Consider the following 11,280-nt stretch of genomic DNA (forward strand, 5'->3'; position numbering starts at 1 on the left):
TATTGGGCAGGGTACAAAACAAAGTCAATGAAGATAAGAAGTGTTGTCAGGGATGGAATGATGATGTAGCCACTAGTTACTACTTTTTCCCCATGAGTCTGTTCTACTGGACAGCCTGACCCTAACCCTGTCTCTGTCCGCTCTCCTGTCCCCAGGCCTTTCTGACGGCCATAGGCAATAGGAACAGGCGTTCTGCGGTGGCCCTGGAGCACATGTTTGCCCCTGTGATTGACGGGGCCATCTCTACTCTGTTAGGGGTCCTCATGCTGGCTGGCTCCGAGTTTGACTTCATCCTGAGGTGAGTGTGAGAGACTTCACTTCTGCCAGGGCAGATTCCCCCATTCCCCCCAGTCCATATGTTGCCTTACGGAGGAAGTGGTGCTGTTGTGTTTATGTTGCTGAGGGGTAGGCCGAGGGGGCTGATGCATGGAGACAATTGTCTGTTTCCCCCTGGGTGAGGGAGTGTGGGTGGGGGGTCAGGGGTGCATGCAGGTGGGAATGCGGACCCCCACCTGGTCCTGTCTGTCAGTCCTTTGTGCTGCTGCCTGCCTGCCTCCCCCAGCGCCCTAATGGCCCCACCCTAATAGCACAACAAATGGAGAAAACATCAAGGGTGTGGAACAGCTGCTTGTAAACATGTAAATGTTTGACTACCCACTGGGTGGTGGTGACTCGCACACATGCATACACCACACATACGAGCACACACACACGCATGTAAACACACACACATACTATTTCCATACAGAATCTGTGAACATGCCAATCATCTGGTTGAAAGCTTTTGTGCCCAAATAGGGCACCACAATAGAAAACGGGTTTGAACTGGTCAGTTGTACCAGAAGTCACCACCACAACCCTCACTCCCAACCAAGACCTCTGGCTTCTGTTGGATGGTCATTTTTTCTCTGCCAAAATACATCAGTGGAAAAAAGCGAATAGCAATGTTTTCAGCTGAATCTGGCCTCAGCTGAAACTAAACCACAGCCTTGACAACAGCCTCAAACAAGCCCATGACATAAAAATCGCTAACTGAGAAAGCAGGGCAGCACATTGAAAATATAAATACGCTCAGGGTGGCTTTTTGGCAGAAACGCTCCAAGCTTTCTCTAAGTGTTTGAGTCAAGCAACATGGTGGTACTGGGAAGGATTGTTTTCCCACCAAAAATGGAGAGAAGGAAAAAGAGACGAGAGAAGGACAAGAACAACAGGGTGGGGAAGAAAGAGGAGTGAGGAATAGAGAGTTGGGAGGAGGGTGGCTGGTTCTAGGATAGTGGTGGAGCTTGGATGTTTGGTTGGAGAACTAAGTGTTGTGGTGGTGGTGGGCTAGCAGGCAGCACGAGGAGGGCATTCACACTAGGAGGTCCTGTTTAGATGTAGCAGAGGAGAGCAGAGCCGTCCCTCTAGCTGGGGAGTAGCATAAATACATTGCTGTAAACATCTCCTGGCGGTGGTACCGTGGATAAACAGCCCAGCGAGCTCAGCGGCCCCTCTCCAAAGGAGACACCCTTTCCAACCCCTGACTCCGAATGGAAAAGATTACAGTTTATATAAACAACAGAATTCCTAACACTAGGTCTTCTCTGGAGGTCTAACCCAACCAGGCCCGTGGATAGTTTAGGTACTCTCTCTTTCTTTTACCCCTTAAATAAATCAAGCTCCACTTTCGGAATGTTGACTTAGTAAAATAAACAAGTGACTTTTTTTTGTTGCCTTTTCCCAGATGCAGGATAGTTATTATAGTGAGTGGTTGTATCTAACGAGTATCTAACGAGTTGAGTTGGACGGTAACTAGAGGTGAACAGAGATGGTGGTTTCTGTTTCATCTGGTTTTCTACTCTTCCTTAGGGTATGTGTGTTTTCATTTGAAACTACTTTCAGGGGCATAAGAAGTGACCAGTCACGTGTGTGTCTTTTTGAAGTCGGTCATGGTTGAGAAGACTGAACTGAAATGTTTGGTGAAGTATTTGGTCATAACAGGTTAAGTTGAGGGATAGATTCTCAGAGTAAAACAGAGAGGCCTCCATTTGCCTTGTTAAAGATACAGACATAGGGATAGTAGAAGAGTAAATGGGAGAGTGCAATAGGAGCACAAGGTCAAATAAAGTCAAGTGCTATACCAAACTTTAAGAATGACCTTCCCTTCTGAGGTGTGACACGAACGAAGCCGGTGTGGTAGAGTCGGGGCGGGGATGAACGAAAGTTCCAGAATGCTATTATCCTTGTCCTTGTTTTTCATAATCCACTCTCTTTTTCTTACCTCTTTAAGTCTGGACCGCAGTTAAAAGAGCTGAGCTCTCTGTTTTCTGTTAGTGTTTAAGTGGAGTGCTCTCTAATTTTCTCATGCGCTCTTTCTTGTGGCAACCTCAGCCCTCCCTCAGAGCACAGAGAGGCTCACAGAAACCCAGGCAACCTCACAGCTCTGTAGCCCATTATAGAGTACCATTCACCACGCAACCATTTAGGGCAGAGCTAGGAACCACAACAGCTCCATACAATTCCAAGAGAGACAAAGACGAGGCTCTCAACAGCATTGGGAGCATCAAAGGCTGTTTTAGTTGGAGCATGTTGAGAATCTGATTTACCCCCTGCCCTTAATACACAAACACCATTTTTTTCCAGAGCAGCTTCCCATCCACTCTGGTTCTCTTCAGATACCAGACTGAGTATATGGTTTCCTCTCTGTTCTTATTACAAAGGGACACTGACTGTATGTACACTACCTGTATCTCTACTATCATGTGTGGCCCACTCCACACACTAATCAGCAGTGACGTTGAATACAAAACAGGATAGGAAGAATAGTAGCTCTGGGACACATCCAAACAGCAGGCCTTGTCTATCTCTCTCATGTAGTGTCTGTGAGGTGTAATGTGATTTGGCTGACGTAGGCAGGCGGCTCGGCAGGCAGGATGAGCAGGCAGGCTCCACTGGCCAGCCCAGTATAAACATAGAGGTGCCTTGCCCTCGCCACACTGAAATTGGAGCTCAATGACTTTGGATATTAAGTTGTTAAAGGCAAAATGACATTAGCAGCAGCGGCAGCAGCAGCTCGGAGGCCAGGAGGGGCACGTTTCTTCTCCCCAGCCTGCAGTCAGACAGGGGAGGGAGGGCCCTAGCGTTTCTGACGTGTAGGATCTGCTGGCTAATGTAAACACATATTTTCAGGAAGTGGCAGTGCTGTAGATAGATGAGGGCTCCCAGAGGGAGAAGATGGAGCCCAGGAATTTTCTTCCAACTTGTCAAGTTGCCAGTAGTAAAGAGGGACGGACAGAGGGAGAGAGGAAATCGAGGGGAAGGGGGAGAAAGGGAATGAAAAATAATGAGGAAAGTAGAGGCAAACATAGGGCTTGAGGGACGTGGTCTGATTCTATCTACCCCCAGTTCTGCAATGTTCTCCCTTCCAGTGTGTCCTCATGTCACCTGTTTACTATTGTCCCTGAGTGCTCGTGGCGCTGAGAAGGAGCCTTGGTGACTAAATGTTCTTTCTGTGTTGGTTGTGTTCCAGGTACTTCTTCGCGGTGCTGGCTATTCTGACCGTGCTGGGGATCCTGAATGGACTGGTGCTGCTGCCCGTGCTGCTCTCCCTCATGGGCCCACCCCCGGAGGTCACCCCGGCCGACAACGGCAGCTGCCTGCCCACCCCATCGCCGGAGCCCCTCCCCCCTCCCATGACCCACCACGGCTACTACGGAGGACAGGGCCCACGACAACAGGCCTTCTCAGAGTCGTCGGACTCTGAGTATTACTCTGAAACGACTACCACATCAGGAATTGGGGAGGAGTATAAGTACTGTGACTGCAGTCCTTACATCACCCCTCCTACCTCTCATATACTACTGGAGGACAGCAAGAACCCCAGCTTCCCCAAACTCACGGTACGATAGCACCACTGTATAGTTGCTACTTCATACATGATACTGCCCAAATACAGTATGATATGTGCATTGCATTGTTATTAACAATGAAAATCATGATTGTAATCTATCATGCCTATTATCGTTCTGCTTTTCCAGGTGGTGAAACCGTTCAAAGAGGGCCCGACCGTAACCCCTCAGAAAGATCTCTTAAATGAGTCTTCTCTGAATGCGGTGACTTCGGTCAGCTCTCAACTCACGCAGTGGGATAACAAACATGATTACAAATCTGACCAGGGACCCAGGAGGCAACATTTACCCAGTGACAGGACCCAGGGTCCTGAGAGGACTAATCACTGTGGTCCCAGGTCTCAGACCAACAGAGGGCCTCATCAGAACAGGACTAAGATGCCGGCCTATAATGGCGGTACCGCGCCCAGTAGTGCTGTTACTACCATGGTTACGGCCACAGCCTCTGTGACTGTGGCTGTGCACCCCAGCTTGCCGAGGGCCTACCATGGGTACATGCACGAGGGCTACGTGGACAGTGAATCAGACTGTTTTGAGGACATTAAGAGGACTTCACAATCTTGTGGGAAAGCTACCCAATCTTCCAAGCGTGTATCCTTGGAGGTTGAAGACCTGGAATCTGTACAGAACCAGCATCAGGCGAACCAGGCACAAGGTGAGTCTCATGCTGAAGCTAAAACACCATTTTACATACTTGGACTTTTAATTTTATGGTAGATCAACATTAGGCTATATTAGCACATTTTTACATTAGCATTCTGTTCATACACTGTCTGTGTATGTCTCTGTGTGTGCAGTTATGACTGCTGTTCAACAATGGTTCTCACTGTCCTCTTTCTTCATTCTTGTGTTCCAGTTGGCCCACGGATCCAGGCAGCCAAAGATTACTAGACACCCTGCTACCCCACCCTGCCCCCTATGTCTGGAATCCATCTCTGGCTGGCAGCCTCTCACTTGGGAGCTCCCGATACCCAGCCCTTTCACTTTCAACTGTACATAGACCTCACACAGACGAGGATTTATTTTTAAAGATATTAAAAAAGGTCATTTTAAGAATATATAAATTTATGAATATATATTTTAATACTAAATAGAGGGAAACAACTATTTAAAAGAGTACTGTATAACTTGGGTATTCTCTTGTGTAAAACTCGGATGTATAACATGATTTGGGGGGGGGTTTCCTCCCTTTGTATAGATTAAGAAGATGTGCTATATGTAAAAAAGTTCAGAAAAGTGAGACGTTAAGATATTAGGTTATTGTGTTTGTTTTTTTGCTGCTACACTTCAAAAAATGGAAATGATTTGCAGTACCCCCTCCCCCGATCTAAGTTGAGAAATCATTTTAGAGGTTCTAGATGTTCTTACGCTGATGGTGGAGGGCGTCTTATTGATTAAGCTCTGCAACACATAATGATCATAATGATTGCACTGTATAAATACAAACAAGCTCAGTAAATACTTTTTTCCTTCTAACAATAACCATTGTGCCTTCACAACACCTTCCCTCTTGAAATGCATAAGCGCAGTATATATATATTCAAAGTTAGACATAAATATGATATATGTCGTGTTTGTTTGAGAGCATAATTTCACTGTTTTTATTTTGCGTTTAGAATCCCCAGATATGTACTTCATTTACTAATGTGACATGATGTACAGACTTAGCAAAACAATAGAATCTCCCACTTTGGCTTCTTCCATAATACATGGGCTGTTCATCCAGAATAATGCCTGTGTTCAGACAGTACATTAAGATATTACCATTTATTTGTCCATTTCAATTAACCTGTAGCTCTGTAAGTCTGTGTGCAGTCAGCAACTTGACTTGTGTCACTTTGGGTTGAAGTTTCTTGAGCATCATTCATTGTGTCCCAGCTCACTGGCATGTTACATTATGTTCATTGTGTCCCAGCTCACTGGCATGTTACATTATGTTCATTGTGTCCCAGCTCACTGGCATGTTGCATTATTTTCATTGTCTCGTTGATATTTTGCAGTCTACATGTTTTATTACTTGAAGGAGCTGTTAAGTGTTTTATTTCTTTCCTGAGTTTATCTAAGCTGTACATTGGGTAAGGTCAACTTTGTCACCCCCCTTGTCCTCCAACTTAACTGGGGTCTAGGGGGTAATATTTGACAAATGCTGGTTGTTTCCCCAATCTTATTCTGAAAGGGAATTTAAATCAAATGCAAAGGGAAAAAATATATGTTTTACATTTTTTGGGCTGCTTTATGGTTGTGGTAAACATTATTTCAACCTTGTGCAATTGTTGACTAGGTAGTGCATTTTGAACAGGATGACTACTCCAAGACCCACTTCCTGTGTCATGGAGGAAGTCTGTGCAGTCACATGCTCTTCCCCTGTCTCTCTCTCGCTCTCTCTCTCTAGTTTGTGTAGGCCTCATGCAAGCCAGCATTTCAGTGATTTTGTGATTTCATTTTTTACCTTTGTATTATGGTCAAAGTTGGTCGTTCAGTTGGTCACATCACTGCCAATTTAAATGCAGGGAAATGTAATAGATTTAAGTGTCAGCTTGGGTTTCTTTTGTACATAGAGTTATGAAAGAAAAATAAAGTAGCTACTGTGCATTCTGGAAGTAAACAAAAAAATATATGTTTCAAGTACAACCGACATTCATTCACTGCTTCAATACAGAAATAGATGAGGGTGTAAGTTATAGGAGTGCTAGGGTAGGGGTTGGGGGTTCTGCATAGTGTTGTAGTTTTATTTCAAATGTATGACATGCCATATAAATTATTTATATACAAATTTTATTTTTGTAGTTTGTACAGATGTTAGTCACTAGACTGAAGTTCTATTTTTAAAGAGTAAATATATATTATATATAATTATATCTATTGTTGCAGTTGTTTTTGTTTGTTTGCTTTTATTTTTGGGAGGGGGGGTTGTCCACAATGAGTAGAGGGGGTTTCAGACAGACCCTGTGTTTTATTTTTGGGAAGGGGGAGGGGGTTGTCCACAATGAGTAGAGGGGGTTTCAGACAGACCCTATGTTTTATTTTTGGGAAGGGGGAGGGGGTTGTCCACAATGAGTAGAGGGGGTTTCAGACAGACCCTATGTTTTATTTTTGTTTTTTGGAGAGAAGGGTTCACTTGAAAATGAAGGAGAGGTGTGGCAGACACTGTCCACCATATTTAGTTTCCTCGCCTTTCCTTCTTCATGTAATGAATTGAAGTGTTATTACTCTTTTTGTCGATGTCTAAAACACTGTGACTTCCGAAAACTATGCTCAAGAAAACCCTTGTGTGACCATTATTTTCCCTCACCTTCTATAGGAATTGAACTAACAAAATAAATTCAAATGAAAAAAAAAAGTATTTTCTAAATGAACTCGGCGTGTTTTTTCCTGTTATTATCTATTAACACAGTCAACAGCTTTATCACCTCCCTATGTCATCTTACAACTTGTTGGTGACAGATCTGTTTGCTGGGTAAATACACAGTCCTGTTTAATAGCCCTGCTGACCTCCACAAGTTCTACAGGGCACATTGTTGAGAAGCTCATCAAATAACAAATATTTAAGATTGTGTCTCCAAAACTCATTCCATCAACCTTATTGTGACACAAGTAGTGGACACAATCCTGACCTGCTGTCTTATCTTTAGTCAATAATTTTCTTTAATTTTCTTCACTCCAGCCTCCTTTTCACCTTTTCATTCGCGATGACATTACAAATTTCCATAGGACCAACTCCTTCAATGCCCTACTCCTTGAAGTTTGCAGTTCTCAAAAAAAACATTATTTTCCTCAAAACATGTGGGATATCACCTTTTAAGAGGAAAAGTTCAAAAATCACTGGAGGACGTTTTTAACCTCAAGCCAAGTTATATACAAATTATGATTTGGTCATGGAGGAAGGGCTCTGTTAAATCTGTATCGCTGAAGCATTTAATTGTGTGATAGAAATGTAAAGGTAAATTCCAATTGAGCCTATGCAGCGTTCCAATTGAGCCTATGCAGCGTATCAATTGAGCCTATGCAGCGTACCAATTGAGCCTATGCAGCTAATAATTGTAATTATTCGATTTATTGCCTACCTCATGCCTTTTGCACACATTGTATATAGATTCTCTTTTTTCTACCATGTTATTGACTTGTTTATTGTTTACTCCATGTGTAACTCTGTGTTGTTGTCTGTTCACACTGCTATGCTTTATCTTGGCCAGGTCGCAGTTGCAAATGAGAACTTGTTCTCAACTAGCCTACCTGGTTAAATAAAGGTGAAATTTGTTTTAAAAAAATTCAATTGAGTCAATGCAGCGTTCCAATTGAATCTATGCAGCGTTCCAATTGAGTCTATGCAGCGTTTACCCTGATTGCCGTCTCCGTTTACATGGGAACATTGCCTTTAAATTTCAATCACGCTGTAATCTGGAATTTCCGTCATACAGATTGAACAGAGCCTTCACACTATTTCCCCCTTCTGTTGCCCTGACAAATACTCAAACTTCAGCTAGCCAATCTTTGCAATGAACCGATCAATTTTCTCGTGGAGATTTCATTCAATAGTGTTTTCAGTACATTTCTATAAAGCCATCTCTTTAAATTTGGTGTACCTTTAATTTGAGTTTTCTCCACAGACTCACTAAAATATATGGAGAGAATGGTTCAGAATATTAGGGATCAATTTGGAAAGCGTTTATGCACAAAATATATTGGTGATGAAAAAATCCTGAAAGATGCCATATTCAGTTGTTCAATGCCTGAAATATTGGAAGGTGAGAAAAGTGTACAATAGGGGTTGAACAGTAGTCCTATAAATCTCCCCTAATCAACCTCACTAATCATGGAACTGTGATGATAACGGTCCAGTCATTGTGAACCATGCGCCAGGCTCCAGGTTTATACTGGTCTGCGTTCCCTAATTATTCAAATAGGCTGCATGTCCCAAATTATTGCACAACTTGTAATACGTTAGCCTAATATTATCTACTACGGCTAGCGATCCTTACAAACAACCACACGAACATGACAGAGGAATGAAAGGTAAACTAACAATGTAATATAATGATGCAATAAGGAAACTAACACTAAAGTGACAGTTATAAATTTATGAGGGCAAAACTTACGGTGGCTACAGATAGTGGCTAATATTTAACATGATACAAATTGTAAACAATACAGTGAAAAGTTGGGGAATATAATTAAAACATTCTATGAATCATAAATCAACTCGGTAGTTTTAGCACTATATTTGCGCATGGCTACAGAGGCCTACTTGGGTCTCCAAATTTCATCCCGGCCAGCATTTCATAAACTTTACAGTGAAAAGCTGATATGCTTCAGTTTGCTGCCATGTGACTGGTTTCACATGTCTCCAGCGATCATAAGGTAAAATGAAAAACAATTGTAATTTATATCTATCCTTATCCAAACGGCTAACTAATGTATGTAGATCTTATCAATGGCTCTTATAAAGTAAATTACAGTGTTATTTCTATTTGAAAAAATAAAGTAGATGTTGTTCCACTTGGAACCAACAGGTTGCTCGACCTTATTCATCGTTTGATCGCGTGTAAAACTGGTCGAATAATGAGGGAATTGAGTGTAGGTCAGAATATGGCGTATCTGTAGACCAGGGTTTCCGTTAGCCGGTAATAGCTGGCTTTTGGCTGATAGAAAATAGAAAAGCGAAAAATAAAATTGGCGCTGGTCTATTGTCCGGGAGAAGAAGAAATCATGTTTTTTAGCCTATTCGTTGATTGAAATACCAGTCGATGTAAATCATTTGACTGGTCATGCTGATTGGTCTATAGGTACATTTGCATAATTTAGTGGAATTAAATTGTCGAGTGTTGACAGTATATTCGTTATGTATGGTATTGATCACTTGTACAGCATATAGGTACAGAGCCTTTGAGCGGAAAATCTTTCAGAGAGCGCGAGAGCTGCTGCTACAGCATTTAAAACAGCGACTGCAAGACAGGTTTTATCAGCGCGTCATACACCACTTTGCAATGAGCTGGAGGCAGTATGCATTTTGAAAACATATACTTAATTGTTTGAAACGTGAATGTTTTACTACATATTATGAGGCATGTCTTACCTTGCTTCAAAGTAGGCTAAAAAAAATCAGAATACAGTATCCGTGGAGGCAATTATTTTATATCAACTTTCTTTTATTGTCCAGTAGCCAATGTCAGAATCTTAGTCATATTAGCAACCCTTGCTAGTTGTTGTATAATGCATATTAGAGCTTCCCTCTTTCTAAATTTCTAAAAATATATTTTCATCTCTGTCACATGAAACTGCTTGGATGTGTGGGGCCCTTTTGAATCCCTGTCACATGAAACAGCTTGCATGTGCAGTGCGCTTTTGAAAATCCCGCTAATTCAATTATGAAAATAACATTTGTGCGTAGCCTACTGCCTTGTGCGCATTGCTGTGCTTATAATGTGAAGAAATAATAACGTTTTTTTATGTAGCCTAGGCCTACTGGTTGTATGCATTTGGGATCTATCAACCCACAACTGTCCCAGAGTGTTTGTAATACTATATTTCTTTCTCGACATGTACAAGCTGACCAATAGAATAGGTAAACTTGCGGGATAGTAGATTGACATAGGCTAGTGATTTTGAAGGTCAGAATACGAATAGAGAGAAAAGTGCATCAAAAGGGAATTAAGTCGGGTCTCAATCGGCCCAATGGAGGGCTCAGGGCTGTGTGACTGTGTGACACAGTTTGGTTTACCTCAAATCCTGGTTTACAATTCTACACTTCAGTGTCCAGGCAGCCTGTAACCTAAGGGGCTCTCTCTCCAACCCAGGAGTCACTCTCACCCTCACAAATCTAGCTTCACCTGATGGTTGACGTGAACCTGGATTTTCCCACAGGAATTATTACATTGTAATTGTGTTTGTGATGACACAAGTGGTTGAGATATTACTCATAAAGATAATGCTGCAAACATTACAACTTTGTTTTAAAGTAATCTGACATCAGTTTAAACACAGTCCTTGAAAATGATTGTTTTTGTTTTAGGGGTTAATGAACTATAACGCATGGCATAAGTGATGCTTAAAAAATGCATGGCTGGATGCATTTAGAACTACTGTATGTGTTTCTAACAATCCAAACTAGGGGATAAAAGATAAACATGTTTTGATTTTTATGGGTTTCGATGGCATTAGTTTTAACAAGTTAATTTAGATACAACGTTTTTCCAGACAACTTCAAAGCCTAGTTATTTTTGTTTATTTTTTTTAACGACACTGGAGGTCTAGGGGACATGTTTCACAGCTTCCGTTGGGAAGCCCGGAAACTTTTGGTACTGACGTAACCTTAACTGCCTCTTACTGTGGACCTCCGTGACGTATGCTTCAACAGAAAGCAGCAGGCTGATGGTGGGGGTTGATATGGCACTGC

General features: G+C 42.3%; 1 protein-coding gene across 1 annotated transcript in view; it reads left to right on the forward strand.

Annotated features, from left to right (window-relative positions):
- Nucleotides 1-7,243, forward strand: part of LOC129824026 (protein patched homolog 1) — a 33,891-nt gene extending 26,648 nt beyond the window's left edge. The window contains exons 17-20 of the mRNA XM_055883295.1: nt 156-298; nt 3,509-3,878; nt 4,017-4,542; nt 4,744-7,243. Coding sequence (XP_055739270.1) covers nt 156-298; nt 3,509-3,878; nt 4,017-4,542; nt 4,744-4,778 — 1,074 coding nt within the window. The 3' untranslated portion in view covers nt 4,779-7,243. The remainder of the gene's footprint in view (nt 1-155; nt 299-3,508; nt 3,879-4,016; nt 4,543-4,743) is intronic.
- The last annotated feature ends 4,037 nt before the right edge of the window (nt 7,244-11,280 follow it).

Source organism: Salvelinus fontinalis, chromosome 26 (assembly GCF_029448725.1).
Source record: "Salvelinus fontinalis isolate EN_2023a chromosome 26, ASM2944872v1, whole genome shotgun sequence".
NCBI classification, from domain to species: Eukaryota; Metazoa; Chordata; class Actinopteri; order Salmoniformes; family Salmonidae; genus Salvelinus; species Salvelinus fontinalis.